The sequence below is a fragment of the Gilbertella persicaria genome (assembly GCF_025201335.1).
Source record: "Gilbertella persicaria strain CBS 190.32 chromosome Unknown B0P05scaffold_1, whole genome shotgun sequence".
NCBI lineage: Eukaryota > Fungi > Mucoromycota > Mucoromycetes > Mucorales > Choanephoraceae > Gilbertella > Gilbertella persicaria.
The window spans coordinates 523,860-539,844 of NW_026251962.1; the positions used below are offsets into that span (position 1 = coordinate 523,860).

A 15,985-nucleotide genomic window follows, 5' to 3' on the forward strand; every position below is an offset into this window, starting at 1 on the left:
TGCATGTATTGGTATAAAATGATCCTCTGAGATCAAGCAGTACACAGAAACTGTTGTATTCTCAAATGTGCTATAAAAAGTGTATGCTAGGGCTCAAAAACATGAAAAACGTTTATGAAGGCTAGCTCAAAATTTTGTCAGCAAGTATACAATTTTTCCTGCATCAATAAATTCTTCGTGTATAATTGTACAAAAATTGTCACCAGAGTCTTTTTTTTTAAGTTGTGTTTATTGATTGAGCCGCGTACACTAAGAGTAATGGTCAAAGTGAAGAGGTGGGTGCAATTGAGATAATGCTAAGAACTGATATAAAATATAATAACTAAATAAAAATACGATGAAAGAAAACAAGAATTTAAAGTAAAATAAACAATGTAGAGGTTATAGGAGTGAATGGTATTGATCCTCTTCAATAGTCTGACGAACATTGGATTGGATGCTTGCCAGATAATTTGTTGAAAATGGCAAAACTCGAGAAGAATGAAGACGTTGATATAATGTAAAGTCCGATATTCCGCTGATTTGAACAGTTTTGAAATGAAATAGAACATCTTGACACAAAATATGCAAAGCATGTGTTTCTACTATGAGAGTACACAAATAAGGCTACATGTAGCTATGATGTATTCATTTCATTGATCGAAACAAAGGGAAATTGAACAATACGTTTTAACTTTCATTTATTTTCGATGAGAGCAATGATAGAGCAAGAGTACTAAAAATATACATGCCTGTTGGTTGTTTCATCATAAATATATTGACTGAAGCTATCATCATATCTTCCCTTTTTCTTTGTGTTTTTAGGTGTAGTTTCCAATGAAAACTACTCTTATGACTTATTGAAGAAGGATTTTATAACACACAATATTTGTTGCTTTATGCATGAATACTTGTGTCATTATAAATACTTATACTCAATTGCGTTTATATTCTGGACTTGTTTAGGTTTAGGAAGCCCTTATCTTATTCCATAGCAGTGAACTATAATTGAAGTAGTGAGAACTATCTTGCAGCTAAGTCTCAACACAAATTTTGGTTATTATCATCTTTTGTTATCATACAATGGTAAGTAGAGCTGAGACAAAGCTACAAGACGCATAATGATGGCAACTTTGGCACTAAAATAAAGGTATATCTCAGACCTGTGTCTACTATTTCCAGAAACTTCAACATCCCAAACAATTGGTCAGAAGGCAGGGAACAACACAATACAGAAACATGAAAGATGCTTTTAGTTTGTTATAATCTCGAATGTCCCTCAGTCAAGCATGGTCGTAATATAAATGGAAGGGATAAGGTATCTAGCTTTAGCCATTGCTATAGCCAATTTGCTCTTTCATGAAACCCTTCCTGCTTTCTTCTCAAGCGTCAGTCACTCCAATACTGAATCAAATTTGAAAATAGCAGGCTTTTGTACAAGAAACGGTGTATCGGTCAAGAGTTTCGTATCTTTTTAAATAGGTATTTTATTAACATTCTTGAAGCTTCTGCTGTTAGTTTGCAGCCTTTAGCAGTAAAATGCTCATTCTTAAGGTCAATGGTCCTCCTTCGTACTTCGAGACTAATAAATTGGCCACTAATAGATCTATCAGATGCTAAAAGAAGGTTGGCTGGTATGCGAAACAGTTAATTCGAACTTTATACAAGCTATTTGAATAAAGAGACAAGCTCTATCATACTTGATTTGCTTATTATAGACCTTACAGTTATTCTAAAACTTACAGCGTATTATGGCACCTTGACTTCTTTCATTTGCACTGCTAGTATTCAGGCACCTGTGAATTAAAATTCATTGGCTAAGCGGGCACTTAAAATTAATAACATGTGAGTCCCATTTCTTTTTTACAGCATTTCTTCCTCTGATTTCTTTATGATTACTATTTTACCTTCCAAAGTAAAACTACTTCATTTTCCAAGATCTCATTTGCGACATGTCACACATGCAATTGTCAAATCTTGTTTATTTGAAGACATAAATAAGCAAGTAATTTTATATGCTTTCCTATTTTTTTTAACTATTCTCTAGTTCTCAATATTTCTTTTCTTTTACAGAGAATGCGTATGAAATCTCTATTGTAGCAAGCAGAGATATAATTGATAATGACTTTATACCTCTATTGACAATGGCTCAATGCCATGATATGTGTGCTTCAAGTGATATGTACCGTGTGTTACAAGTAGATGATGAGGGTGGACAAGGTATAAGCTTTTTTTTTTTTTTTTTTTTTTTTATAGTCTTATCTTTCGGGGCTTTATTTGATTCATAGATTCAAGCGGTAAACGTATCAGTGATTTATCATGTCCATTGACTCAGGGCAAATTCTCTATTTTTTACATGTCAACATACCAAACTGATTTTGTGTTGGTAAGAAAAGTGTGTCATTCAAGTATATGTTAACTCTTTTGTCTTAGATCAAAGACCGAAGATTAAGGCAGGCAGTTCAATTATTGCAGCAACACCAATTTGAGTTTGATCAAGATTCAGTAGATCAATATCTGGGTGGTTCTCCACCTATTCAACAGGATAACAGACTCTCAATGGCAAGTGACACATCTGTTTTCCTTGAAGAGGACTTTGAAAAATCCGTGTTATCGGATGAGCTTCAATGTGTTGGTTTAAACCCTCATTATCATTCTGATTGGTCGATAACTATCCTCAAGATACTATCTTATCCAGAACTGATAGCAACTGAGAACAAGTAAATACAACATGATAATACTTGGTGACACATTGACCATTTTTCTTCTAGTTCAAATGATACTCGGTTCTTTTCTTACACAGCTACAAGTGATGGTATCTCTTTAATTGCGAACCAAACCATCTTGAGCTTGTTTGATCAGGATGCTATTTTTCAGGATGAAGAAACACAAACTTTTCGTGTCATACAAGTCAATTTAGCTGGATCTAATCTGGACAGATGCGGTATTGTTTGGTCCATCTCCCACCCTCTCGCCACGGAGGCTTCTATAAATCTGCTGTATCTAAGTACTTTTAAGAGTGCAAATGTATTGGTGAGTTTTGTATTGGTCATCATGCGAATTAATACTTTATACTAGGTCGCTTCTGATGATTTAAGCAAAGCTGAAGAAATTCTTGCAGAGGATCTTGAGAAAGCCAAGGGGTTTCTTGCTGAAGTAGTCTTGGAACCTACCGTCTAACATATAATAAAAAAAAAATCGCATAGTCTTCAATCAAATTCTTTATTTGCATATTTGATCAAATTCTTGATGCTCTATTCCTTACTTCCTCTTTTTCTCTTTAGACCATGACTTCGTCTGTAATCACTGCCACAACAACATTGATAGCATCAGAATTTGATTCGTTTGTTAATGCTCCTACGGTTGTCGTGCCTGAAGACCCACAAGAAGAGCAAGAACAACCAAATCGATACCTTGGCGCTTTTTACAAATTCAAACAAGAAAAATTAGCCAACATTAGACCCGTATCCGACTTTTTTGATAGAAATCGATTCAGGCCCACAACTTCATTTCCAGTTGTAACGCAGAGATGGAAGTAAGAGACTGATAGGTCTGTGTCATGAGCTTAAAACGTTGTATAGCTACAATTTACAGTACTTTTCATCCAACTATGTACTAGTCATGATTTGCTTAGCCATGTACGCTGTGTAAGTCAAACACTGACCAATCAAGCCTGCTTAGCAAACATTTTATACAGGCTGACCAACTGGTTCTTGTTATTTACAATTGTATTCATTTATGGTGGAATTCACATGATTTCAAAGCTGAGTGAGTCAGGTTCTATTGCCAGTATTCCAATCTCTATGCCCAAGTTATATACAGGTTATGCAATAGGCTCACTTTTGCTCCTTTTTATCTCAGGAGCCACTAGCACTATCTTTTGGATTATTGGTAACGTATTTATGTGACTGTAAAGATGAGCTTAACATGTTATATAGGTGCAGGTGTTTTAATCATATTGTGTCACGCAACCATGTTAGAACCCGGGCTTGAAGGCGATTTTGCTGACAATCAAGTATAAGTTAAAATAAAAGCAAGGATCAAATTGAATGGAATGTATCATGGACAAATAAAAATCGGTTTTTATAATCATCGAAGCAAGTATAGTGCTTAGCCAATGACAGACCCGCAGTTTAGTTTTAACTTCCATAAATTATGTATATTATAAAAGGAAGAAAGGTCTTTTTGTTCAGTTTAGCCATATTTGTGCCCATCCAACATGAATGAATTGACTCCCCCAGCCACCATTGACAGTACTACGTCGTCATTGTTGCAACATCGACGTGCTACAAATATAAACCAGCAACGACTTCCTTTTGTTCATCGCTTCTCTTCTTCCAGACGCCATCGCAGTCCAATGACATCTCCATCAGAAACACTTGTTCCAGAAACAGCAGAATTAGTCCTCAAGGTTCATATCATTCAAGCACGCAGTTTGAGCCGAGAAGAAGAGGTAAAAGCGAGTTGCTATGGAACATATTAATCATCATTGTAGTTTAATGCTCCGAGTCCTTTTGTCGACGTCTGTTTTGGTGGCATAAGACACAGAACAGATACTATCAAGAAGTCCTCGGACCCAGCTTGGGATTGTTCGTTTGAATTCAATCTTTCGAGTGATATTCTCGGGCATAAGAAGCGAATGCGTGCATTAAAGCGCCACGGCTTGACTTTTAATGTGTATAGCAAAGACAGGTTTACTTGTATCTTTTTAGGCCGAGTGAATTGGCCACTTGATCAACTGTTTGAACCAAACCAGACTGCGTTTGAAGAGAATGAAGTAAAGTAATATGATCGTGTAACATAAATTAAATTCAATAGGCTAAATGGTATTCATTGTCATCACACATTCGTCGACGTAAACGGTTTCATTTAAAAAAGAAGCGCCAAGATATCATGGCTGAGACAGAGCAAGGCGAGATCTATTTACAGTATGGCCTAGAATACAAAACAGACAAGGGTACTGCTCACACAGATACGATGTGGGAAGAATGGCAATCTCTATTGGACGACAAGGAAAATGAATCCGCTGAAGCAGAAATTGATGCAACCGATTTATCTGTACCTGAAATGAGAACAAGCTCAAGCACTACATCCTTTAGTCAACGCTTAAAAAATCCATTGAAAAAGGACAATTCCAGTTCTTCTGTTAACAGCCTTGTGCCTCAATCAGAAAAAAGAAGAGGCAGAAGAAGAAAGCTTAGAAGTAAATTTAGCCGAAAGCGCCCCAACAAAAGCAATAACAACTATGCAAAGTTCTTCTCTAATGTAACAGGTATTACGTTTTTAGAGATCGAAAGTGCACAAGATTTGCCGCCTGAACGTAATGTCACACGCACAGGATTTGATATGGACCCATTTGTGATTGTAACCTATGGTGTCTGTACGTTTCGCACACGCGCTATTCGTCATAATTTGAACCCTGTCTGGAATGAAAAGCTCTTTTTCCATGTCAAGAGTACGCAAGAGAATTACAAGCTCAAGTTTGCGGTGTATGATAAAGACAAGTTTTCTAGCAATGATTTTGTAGCATCTCAAGAAATCATATTGGCAGACATCTTGAGCAAGACACAACAAGATGTCGATTCATCTCAGGTGCAAGGTGATCACACACCATTTGATGAAATTGATCGAAGCATGGGAAGATGCACTATTCCTCTTACTCTGGCCAAGCCTGATAAATGGACAAATCAACCTACCTTAACATTTCGCGCTAAATTTGTGCCTTATGTTGAAATCAGAAAAATGTTCTGGGTTGCTTTAGCAAGAACGTGCGACTCTGACAACTCAAATACGATGAGTCGACTTGAAGTACAAACCATGCTTGAAACACTGGGCTCTAATATCTCTGAGGCCACTCTAGACAAGATCTGGAAAGAAAATGGTAAAGATCCTTCAGAAGACTTAACAATGGATGAACTAGTGAAAAGCCTCGAATCTTTTATGCTTAATTTGGATACAGAAGAAGGCAATATTGATCCTAATACTATTGTTGAGACAGAGAAGGATGTACCTGTTGATATGAGCCAAAGCAAGACATCCAATCCTTTCTTTTTAAATGGTTCAGATGATGAAGAAGAAGAAACAAGTGATGCTTATGATGAATCTGCTATAAGTGATAGTAATAGTAGTAGCGACGTCGAATACGATAGTTATGGTGAATATGATGATACCTATGATACCAATACTACTACACCTCAAACCCCTGATGAAGCAGACTATGAAGCTTTGGCTGAAGCAGATGGTATTCAATATGTTGAAGGCCCTTTGCACTCTTTAAAACTTCAACAAAGACATGAAGCTGAACATGACCTAGAAGCAGAAGACCAAGATGACAAGCCTACTCAAGAAAAAGTTATTCGACTAAAAGAATGTCCTATTTGTCACAAACCAAACTTATCCAAGCGTATGCAGATGGATATTGTAACGCATGTTGCCACTTGTGCTGCTAATGATTGGACTACAGTGGATCGCTTCCTTATGGGTAACTTTGGTACTGAGGCCCAAGCGCAAAGAAGATGGTTTGTTAAGCTTGTAAGCAAAGTAAGCTATGGAAAGTATTCAGCAGGACAGGTAAGAACCATAACTACTCTTCCGTTTTTGTAATAGACGATAGAATAATGCCAATATCATTGTTCAAGACCGTTCTACAGGCCAATTGATTGATGAACGCATGAGTGTTTATATTCGATTAGGCATGCGACTCTTGTACAAAGGCATGAAGACTGGTATCCAATCAAAGACAGGTAGATAATCCCCTAACATGGACAGAACCATACATGCTAATAATCATTAGCTCAACGAATCCTAACTAATATGACTATCAAGCAAGGCCGTCGTTTTGATCACCCTCTTTCTAAGCGAGAAATTGGTCCCTTTATTAAGTTCCATAAACTCGACATGAGTCAAGTCTTGGAACCTGTTGAAAGCTTCGAGACGTTCAATGAGTTCTTTTACCGCAAACTTAAGCCTGATGCTCGTCCTTGTGATGCAAAAGACAATAAGCGAGTCGTTGTAAGTCCTGCTGATTGTCGTATGTTAGCTTTCCCTACAGTGGATGATGCTACTCGTATTTGGATCAAGGGTATTGAATTCAGTCTATCCAAGTTACTTGATGATCCACACGAAGCTCAAGCATTTGATGGAGGAGCCTTGGCTATTTTCCGACTCGCACCACAAGACTACCATCGATATCACTCACCTGTAGACGGTACCATTCGTAAAATACATCATGTTGAAGGACAATACTACACTGTAAATCCTATGGCTATCCGAACCACATTGGATGTCTATGGTGACAATAAGCGAGATGTAGTCTATATGGACACAGAGGTATTTGGCAAAGTAGCCATTGTCTGTATTGGTGCCATGATGGTGGGCTCTATTATCTTGACAGCCAAGGAAGGTGATTATTTAGGAAGAACAGATGAACTAGGTTACTTTGCCTTTGGCGGAAGCACGCTTGTTGTGCTATTCGAAAAGAATGCAATCCGATTTGATGAAGACTTGATTGAGAATGCCAACAATTCATTAGAAACTTTGGTATGTGTACTATATAAGTCTTTATATGCTAATAACTATGTCTCTAGGTTCGTGTTGGTAATCATATTGGTATACGTCCTTGATTGATTTGTTTATTAATTTGTACAATAATATTTAATGTATATTTACAGCTAATACCACCCTTTGCCCTTACTGACTACTTGGACACTTTGTCTTGTAGGGATCATCGCTTCAGTGATAGAATAAGCGTCAATGATATCTTGGAAATCTTTCATATCAATGCCCATAATAATTTGCTTTTTGCTAATTACATCTTCTAAAGATTCAACATTGGGAACTTCCCTTAATCCGAGCATAGGTTGTCCATCTGAGTCATCAATGCCCACTACGCCTTTTCTTGCCAAGAATGAGACATAAAAGATATTTTCGACTGTTTGAGAGAATGAGGTTGGATTTACAACAAACTTGAAATAATTCACAGGCTGCACTTCTGACAAGATTTTGTAAATGGTATTGACATTTTGAGAGGTTTCGTTTTCTTGTTTTTGAATATCACCTTGCTTCAGTTGTGTAGGAGTCACCAAATCTGCCTTGTTTCTTACAAAATTGTTTGCTCTGGCTCTCTTGATTTGTTTGTGTTCCACATCCAAAGGACCCAACAAGAATTCCATTGTATGTGCCTTTCTACCAAAACTACTTGCAATCTTGCCCAAGTGCTCCCAATCTAAACAAACACCTTCATTGTGCTTGGTACCATTTGTTGATTCTGTAATCATTTTGGCAACCAATTCATCTAAATTGACTTCATTTTCTTGACCAATATCAAGGCTTTTTGTTTTTTGGCTATTAATTTCCGCAGTAATTGACATGAGTTTAGAATCCAAGACAGCTTCCTGTGTATTCTTGACTGTGTAGCATGGTGAATATATGATATATAATTGTTCTAGCTTACCATTCTCAAATAAAACATTGGATTTACTAATAAAGCGATAAAGTTTATCCCCTTTATCTTGGGCAATCAAATCACGCCTACTTTCTGCAAGTATATATTAGTACAAAGATAGTCAAGGGAAGCATACCTAGTACAGAGGCTGTCAATTTTCTATATTTTATACGCAAGTCACGACGCTCTTCTTCACTTTGATCTGGATCATATTGGTTTTTGTCTATTTGTGAGCTGATAACAGTATTCACCTCTCGTATGCCTGGGTCTTGACTTTGTCTCATAGTACAAAGAAAGAAAAAAAAAAGAGAGAGAGAAATAAAACTAAGCTACATAAGCAATTGACGAAAATGGTCACAAACAACGCGTTTGTTTATCAACAAAAAAAAGAACGCGTTTTACATGAGTGTAAATTCAAATGTATGCTATAGGCCTAATTATTTCTTATATACGCGTTTATGGACAGCGAACACTTTTACAATAAAAGTTGTGAATCACGCTCAAATAGTAGAATTGATTAATGAAAAAAAAGTTTTTTTATTGTTCTACAACCAATCAACTGGTTGCGCTTGAAAAATTTAAATGATGAACCACTCCTATTTTCCTTTTTTCTCTCTTTTTTCTTCTTTATAAAAGAAACTTTCTTTTAGTCTATCCACTTCTTATATTATTGTCCAAGAACGAATTTTTTCATTTAAAAATGGCTACTACTAACATGAACTTTGGTCCCGAATGGTATAGTAAAGAGAACATCATAATTTACTTATAATAAATAGGATGCGCGGTGCTTTATCTAAGCACAATGGCTCTTCTGAATTCTTGGATTCTTTACCTTTTGAACAACAATCAGATAATCCTTTTAAATATTCTAAGGAGTTTATGCTTGGTTTATATAAGCCTACCCTTCAGCTTCCTTCTGACTTTCAGCAACATGAATATGCAACGAGTCAAGAACCCATTGTTCCTTTAGCTTTCGAAGAATTAACAGAGACTGAAAAAAAGGCAAGTATATTATCCAAACCAGACATTGCATACTCATACAATACACTCTAGCTCCTTTCTGGTCCTGTTCACTCGGAAGCCTCACAACGTCGTGGGGACAAAGCAAGACACCGTAGCGACTTATACGGCAACAGTCCTCTGCAAAGTCCTGCTAACGAAAATGGCCCTGCTGGTAATCGCTTAGGCGGACGTAAAGGTAAACAATGGCTTTATTAGAGACAAAAAAAAAGAGAAAATAATAACCTTGGGTTAGCTCGTACGGATTATTTTGCAAGAGATCAACCTCTGAAGCAACGCAATGAAAATGGTAAGAGAAAAAAAACCAGACTAAGCGCTACGTCACTTGTGAACTAAACCAAAGTGTTTGTGATAGACTTGTTTAAGAGACGCGATCAGCACGATGACTCAACTTTAGAAGGAAGTGCTTCTTGGGCCAACAAGGAAGCCACTTTTGGTAACGGAGGTTTGTTTAATGAGAACAAGCTTGAGTCTATGACTTTCAAGTCGGATAGTTTATTTGGGCAATCGTCTGCTAATCGAAAACCCGAGGAAGTCAAGTGGTTTTATCGTGATCCTTCAGGACAAGTGCAAGGCCCCTTTGAAGCGCAAGAGATGCAAGACTGGTACAAGGCAGGCTTTTTTACCCCCACGCTCATGTTGCGCCGTGACGACGAAACGGTGTTTGAACCTCTCATGGTGCTCACACAAAAGGTGGGCAGTGAGGATAAACCATTTTTGATGCCTCGCCGTGCTTCGCCACCCAGTCATTTGTTTCTCCGAAATGACAATAACAACAACAGTAACAAGTACATGCCGTTTTCAAATAACATGCCTGCATCACCTGGTGGCAGCATCATTGACAGTTTTTTAGGAGCAACCAATGCACCTTCAACACCTCTCTACCAACCTTACGGTGGTTACGGTAACTCATTATTGCGTGATACTCGATGGAATTCAACAGATCCACAGTCCCCTGCTGCTGCTGCTGCTGCTGCATCTCCCTCTTGGCTTAACTCTAGTACATCTGATTTCTTTGGTAACCCTACCTCTGTAACCAGTCCTTTAGCTTCTCATTTCAGCCATCATCAACAGCCTACCATGAACCCAATGTTTGGTGGTGCCTCATCAGCTGGTTTATTTGATTATGGTCGCACAAACAATGACATTTTAGAGCAACAACAATACAATTATATGATGCAACAAAAACAACAACAACAACAACAACAACAACAGCAACAGCAACAGCAACAACAACAACAACAACAACAACAGCAACAACAACAACAACAACAACAACAGCAAATGTCATTTCAACAAACATTTAGCCCACCTCAACAACAGCAACAACCTTCTACTCAAATGCCAGAGACTCTTCAGCATTCTGTCTTGGAAAATGTAGCTCAAATTAATACTTCTAGCATTATTGGCAGCAATCACGCTTCACCTGTCATGCGTTCCAGTGTTTTGAGTGGCTGGGGATCTGCTCCCGGTACACCTATTGGCACTGATGCCCCTGCTAGTCCATGGGGTTCTATTGTATCAACTGCTATTCCTACAAAGGTCTCTGAAGAACTACAAGCAAAAGCTCCAGGTGCACAATCTCCTAGAGCCCCTTCATCACCTAAAAAGGCTGTTGAAAAGCCTGTCAGAGCTTCTCCAGCACCCGCTATACCCGCCTCTCTTCCTCAACCTGCTTTTTCACCTTCTCCTCCTACTCAGTCTGCTACACCTGCCAAATCACTTGTTCGATCCTTTGCTGAAATTCAATTAGAAGAACAACAAAAGGCTGCTGCTGCTAAAGCCCAAGCTGCTGAAGCCAAGGCACAAGCCGAAGCTAAAACCAAAGAAGAAAAAAATGCTCGTCTTGCTGAAGAAAAGGCTGCTTCAAAGCAAACCGTTCCTACTCCTATTGTCAACAAGCCCGTTGTCTCTTTGCGCGAAATCCAAGAAGAAGAACTTCGATTGGCCAATGAAAAGAAAGCCAAACAAGCCAAGGCTGCACCAATGACTGCAACAACACCTAGTTGGGCTGTTTCTAACAGCACTCCCTTAAGTAGCACTTCTAGTTCTACTTGGGTACAACCTGCACACAAGCCTTTGTCTTTGAGAGAAATCCAAGAAATGGAAGAGAAGGAATCTAGTAAGAAAGCATCTGCTGCTGCTCATTTGGCCAAACAAGAAGCATTAGCAAACGCCACACCTAGCACTTTGTCTTGGGGTGTTGTTGTTCCCAACAACAAGTCACCTGCCTCACCTGCTGTTAGTGCTTCTCAATCTACTTCCATGACGTCTTCTACCGGCGCAAATGCTGCTCCTTGGGCTGCTCCAAGTGGTCCTAAGAAGACATTAAGAGAGATACAACAAGAAGAAGAATTGGCTATGAAGAAGAAAAATGCCAAGGCAACCAAATCTGCTGCCGCTGCCGCTGCCGCTGCTGCTGCTAATGCCACCACAACCTCCAGTTCTACTTCCGCCAAAACATTCCCTGTTTCTTCTACTACTCCTGAGGATGGTTGGACTACTGTTACTAATGTCCGTATACCTAAGCCCACTCCTTCACCTGCTCCTGTAGCTGCTCCCGCATCTCCCCAACCTGTTCAATGGACACCTGTCAAGAAGCCCGTTGCTCCTTCTAAGCCCAGTGGTCCTAGTGAAGATTTCCGTCGTTGGTGTCGTAAAGCCTTGCGTGATTTGAATTCAGGCGTCAATCAAGACGAGATTATTGACATGTTGATTTCTTTCCCTGCAGACGCCAATTCTGCTGAAATTATTGAAGATGTTATTTATGCCAATTCATTGCGTATCGATGGTAAACGATTTGCACAAGAATTCATGAAGCGCAGAAAAGCTGATGTAGCTGGACGTTTGGATATTGTCACTGCTGGTCTTGAGGAAGATGATGATGATGACTTCAAGGTGGTCCAAAAAAAAGGTAGAAAAAACAAATAAATGTGCTCCTTATTATTTGGATAAACAATCTTCCTTATTTAAATAAATTATTTTTTTTTCTTTTCTTCTCCCTCTCTCTCTCTCTCTCTTTCTCTTCATCTCATGAACTTCAATATATTCAAAACCAAACAAAAAACACCACACGACCTTGTTAAACATGTTAAGGATGCTATCCATAAACTAGACGGGCCTGATAAACGCAAAGTAAAGAGTAATAAGCACACGTATCTTTTAGAGTTATTCATATTATATAATAGGCAACAGAAGAAATTTCAAAATATTTGGTTTTAATGAAAAACATATTGTATGGAGAGGAAGGTGCGTATTGAGCACATATATAGTTGTATAAATAGCTCGATTCTCTTGTTTGTAGACCACGAGCCTAGTCCTGACCTTGTGGCGCAACTGGCACAAGAAGTATATAGAACAGACCTATTACAATTACTCGTGTTGAATATTCAAAAGTTCGAATTTGAGGTAGCAGCAATAATAGGAGTGATATGGATAATGTTATTGAGCAGCTTTTGTAGGCAAAGAAAGATGTAGCACAGATATTCAACAATCTCTTGAGGAGACAAATTGGCTCACGCTGGCCAACCGTAGAACATTTATGTGCTCGTGAAGACATTCTTTTCAATTTGCTAAACGGGTAGAGCAAGCAATGCACGCGTCTATACGAATTCTTATTTTTCTATAGCTATGAGCAACCTGAGGTTGCCTTGAATTGCGGTTTGATTTTACGTGAATGTATCCGTCATGAAGCTTTGGCCAAAATTATTTTGTATTCCCCCAAGTTTTACCAGTTCTTTGATTATGTGGAAATGAGTACATTTGATATTGCTTCCGACGCTTTTGCTTCATTTAAGGAAATTCTTACAAAACACAAGCCCATGGTAGCTGACTTTTTGGAATTAAATTATGACGAGGTAAAGTTATGAAAGAGGGGAGGAAGGGAGGGGGAAGAGAGATAAGCTCATTATTACTTGCTAGTTTTTCGATCATTACAAGCGATTATTACAGTCAGAGAATTATGTTACCAAGAGACAATCTTTAAAGGTAAAGTAAATGGCATGGTGTAAAAAAAAAAAAAAAAAAAGATGTATGTGCGTATGAATTAAAGCTATCTTAGCTACTGGGCGAAATTTTGCTGGACAGATCCAACTTTACTGTGATGACTCGTTACATTAGTAGTGCAGAAAACTTGAAACTGATGATGAATTTGCTTCGGGATAAAAGCAGAAATATCCAGTTTGAAGCATTCCATGTCTTCAAGGTCTTTGTTGCCAATCCACATAAAACTCGACCTATTGTTGACATATTAGTGAAAAATCAAGAAAAACTTATTCACTTTCTCGGCAACTTCCACAATGATAGACAAGGTAAATCGGGTTTATTTTTTGAGGTTTGCTTACATGTTTCCATATATAGATGATGAACAATTCAATGATGAAAAGGCTTTTCTCATCAAGCAAATTCAAGAATTACAGCCTTTGCAGGATTAAAATTAAATAAAGCCTTTGTGTTGTTTCTTTATATTTTATTATTAGTGAAAGTAGAGTACAGAAAAAGTGAGAGAGGCAGAGTGAGAGAAATAACTACATGCTGGCTTTGGCAAGTCCAACAAGAGCCTTTGCTTTAGCAGGAAGTTCAGGGTTATAGATCAAATTGTTAAGAGCCTTCACAAACTCCCAACCGTTAGCAATACTTTTGATGGGATAATCCAAGATAGGGGGAATAGGTGTTTTTACGCCAGGAATACGATCAGTAGTAATGGCCTTGGGGACACAAAGGCCGCGAAGACCTTCAATACCGCTAAATCTGCCATAACCAGAGATACCAACACCACCAAAAGGCAAGCCTTGACAGAGATAGTTGACAGCAAAATCGTTTACGTTAGCCATACCAACCTTCAAACGGAAGCACATCTTTTCAGCAAGTTCCTTGTTAGCAGAAAAGACAGAAGATCCAAGACCAAAAGGACATTGGTTAGCAACACGAATGGCATCTTCAGAGCCTCTGTGCTTCATGATAACCATGATAGGTGCAAAGGCTTCGTTATTAGCAATAGCCATGTCAGGAGTTACATCCACTAATAAAGTGGGTTCAAAGTATTGACCGTGTTTGTGAACAGGGTGTTGGAACCGCTTACCGCCGCGTAAAAGACGAGCACCATGACGAACAGCGTCTTGAACAAGACCTTCTAATCTTTCAAATTGATTACCCATAGTCATGGCACCACAATCAATGCCTTCACCATCAGCTAGTGCAGAACCTTGACGAAGCTTACTGATACGCTTGTCCATTTCATCAACCACCAAGTCATAAATCTCTTCAGCAACAATAATACGTTCAATACCAATACAGTTCTGACCACAGTTTTGGAATACACCACGCATTAAAACAGGAATGGCTTGGACCAAATCAGCGTCCTTTAAGAGAATAGCACAGTCTTTACCACCAAGTTCAAGCACACATGGGACCAAGTAGTCAGCAGCATTACGTTGAACTAGTTTACCAACAGCAGGAGAGCCAATAAAAGTGACATGGTTTACACCAGAACGCACAACTTCTTCGCCAACGTCAGCAAAACCACTGACAAAGTGGACAAGATCAGGATCAAAACCATTGACAGAAAGACAGGTCTTGATGATTTGTTCATAATAGCGAGAAGACCAGGCAACATATTCAGAGCATTTGACAATAATACCGTTACCTGACATAAGAGCAGAAATGACAGGGCCAATAGCGTTATGGAAGGGATAATTCCAGCTGACAAGAGCAGAGACTACACCCATAGGTTGATAGACAATCTTTGCGTTCTTATACATCATCATCAAACCAGGACTACGATAATCGTCCATCAATACATCCTCACCATTATCAATTGTCCAACGCAATTTAGCACATGTTGTAATTACTTCACCCAAAGAAGCATCAATCACTAGAAGTAAAGTTAGATCACATAGATGTAGAATATACGTCAACTTACTTGTTTTACCAGTATCTCTACAGCCAACTTGACAAATTGTTTCTTGATTTTCTACTACAAAAGCCAACAAAGATTTAAGAACAGCACGGCGTTGCTCAAATGTGGTTTGAGCCCACTTTAATTGAGCGGCAGCGGTGCGTTTGTATAAATCTTGAACTTGTTGAGCAGAAGGAGAAGGAATAGTGTCAAGATGGAAACCAGTAGAAGGATCATAGCAAATGATGTTTGAAGGATCACTAGCATTCTATAGATACACAAGAAACCTTAATTTAAAAAAATAGGACAATTTTTTTAAAAGATACTTACACGAATACTAGGACTCTCAAGAACTTTGCCTTTCCATTTGGGGTCGGCAGCTATATAAAAAACGCGTTTAGTTTCCCTGAAGGAACATACACTAAGTGCTACACTTTACTGTTTCATTACCTTCTGGCACTGGCACAGTGAACTTTTTAGGAGAAGGTGTAGTTAACCAGTTCAGTAAAAACCAACTCACAAGAGCTCCGAGACCAAGGGAGGCCCACTGCGAAAGACTCAGTTCCAACGCCATGGTGATAAAAGTTATTTGAAAGAGAAGAAGAGAAAGGAAAACAAGTTGCTGCCAGTTGAACCGAGTTAACTAT

At 38.5% G+C, this 15,985-nt stretch overlaps 8 protein-coding genes across 8 annotated transcripts; 6 read left to right on the forward strand and 2 right to left on the reverse strand.

The window, feature by feature from the left end:
- Nucleotides 1-2,123: 2,123 nt before the first annotated feature.
- On the forward strand, nucleotides 2,124-3,159 carry B0P05DRAFT_567682 (uncharacterized protein; the record flags this gene model as incomplete). Its single annotated transcript, XM_051581150.1, has 5 exons — nucleotides 2,124-2,199; nucleotides 2,268-2,365; nucleotides 2,413-2,699; nucleotides 2,751-3,012; nucleotides 3,058-3,159. 5 exons carry the CDS (start codon nucleotides 2,124-2,126, stop codon nucleotides 3,157-3,159), a joined length of 825 nt encoding a protein of 274 aa, XP_051439760.1.
- Nucleotides 3,160-3,410: 251 nt separating this feature from the next.
- Nucleotides 3,411-3,985, forward strand: B0P05DRAFT_442225 (prenylated rab acceptor PRA1; the record flags this gene model as incomplete). Its single annotated transcript, XM_051573768.1, has 4 exons — nucleotides 3,411-3,514; nucleotides 3,561-3,626; nucleotides 3,677-3,870; nucleotides 3,918-3,985. Coding segments are annotated over 4 exons (432 nt in total), but the record flags the coding sequence as incomplete, so codon positions are not given.
- Nucleotides 3,986-4,198: 213 nt separating this feature from the next.
- On the forward strand, nucleotides 4,199-7,601 carry B0P05DRAFT_576661 (phosphatidylserine decarboxylase-domain-containing protein; the record flags this gene model as incomplete). The annotated part of the gene is made up of 6 exons (XM_051581719.1): nucleotides 4,199-4,432; nucleotides 4,475-4,756; nucleotides 4,798-6,549; nucleotides 6,593-6,722; nucleotides 6,773-7,518; nucleotides 7,566-7,601. 6 exons carry the CDS (start codon nucleotides 4,199-4,201, stop codon nucleotides 7,599-7,601), a joined length of 3,180 nt encoding a protein of 1,059 aa, XP_051439762.1.
- An 18-nt stretch (nucleotides 7,602-7,619) lies between these two features.
- On the reverse strand, nucleotides 7,620-8,757 carry B0P05DRAFT_501871 (Nse4 C-terminal-domain-containing protein). The gene is made up of 3 exons (XM_051575461.1): nucleotides 8,559-8,757; nucleotides 8,432-8,515; nucleotides 7,620-8,386 (listed from the first exon to the last, which is right to left on the reverse strand). The coding sequence occupies exons 1-3, from the start codon at nucleotides 8,704-8,706 to the stop codon at nucleotides 7,650-7,652; spliced, it is 969 nt and encodes a 322-aa protein (XP_051439763.1). The 5' UTR covers nucleotides 8,707-8,757; the 3' UTR covers nucleotides 7,620-7,649.
- A 269-nt stretch (nucleotides 8,758-9,026) lies between these two features.
- On the forward strand, nucleotides 9,027-9,811 carry B0P05DRAFT_7043 (uncharacterized protein). Its single transcript, XM_051583836.1, has 4 exons — nucleotides 9,027-9,157; nucleotides 9,199-9,424; nucleotides 9,476-9,731; nucleotides 9,798-9,811. Exons 1-3 carry the CDS (start codon nucleotides 9,123-9,125, stop codon nucleotides 9,638-9,640), a joined length of 426 nt encoding a protein of 141 aa, XP_051439764.1. The 5' UTR covers nucleotides 9,027-9,122; the 3' UTR covers nucleotides 9,641-9,731; nucleotides 9,798-9,811.
- Nucleotides 9,812-10,649: 838 nt separating this feature from the next.
- On the forward strand, nucleotides 10,650-12,432 carry B0P05DRAFT_521438 (uncharacterized protein). The gene has a single exon (XM_051575869.1). It carries the CDS (start codon nucleotides 10,727-10,729, stop codon nucleotides 12,371-12,373), a length of 1,647 nt encoding a protein of 548 aa, XP_051439765.1. The 5' UTR covers nucleotides 10,650-10,726; the 3' UTR covers nucleotides 12,374-12,432.
- An 11-nt stretch (nucleotides 12,433-12,443) lies between these two features.
- On the forward strand, nucleotides 12,444-13,893 carry B0P05DRAFT_521445 (Mo25-like protein). Its single transcript, XM_051575870.1, has 7 exons — nucleotides 12,444-12,577; nucleotides 12,631-12,850; nucleotides 12,904-13,022; nucleotides 13,071-13,299; nucleotides 13,364-13,429; nucleotides 13,503-13,752; nucleotides 13,802-13,893. The coding sequence occupies exons 2-7, from the start codon at nucleotides 12,680-12,682 to the stop codon at nucleotides 13,873-13,875; spliced, it is 909 nt and encodes a 302-aa protein (XP_051439766.1). The 5' UTR covers nucleotides 12,444-12,577; nucleotides 12,631-12,679; the 3' UTR covers nucleotides 13,876-13,893.
- Nucleotides 13,894-15,967, reverse strand: B0P05DRAFT_521453 (Aldehyde/histidinol dehydrogenase). The gene is made up of 3 exons (XM_051575871.1): nucleotides 15,789-15,967; nucleotides 15,669-15,718; nucleotides 13,894-15,606 (listed from the first exon to the last, which is right to left on the reverse strand). Exons 1-3 carry the CDS (start codon nucleotides 15,910-15,912, stop codon nucleotides 13,969-13,971), a joined length of 1,812 nt encoding a protein of 603 aa, XP_051439767.1. The 5' UTR covers nucleotides 15,913-15,967; the 3' UTR covers nucleotides 13,894-13,968.
- Between the last annotated feature and the right edge of the window lie 18 nt (nucleotides 15,968-15,985).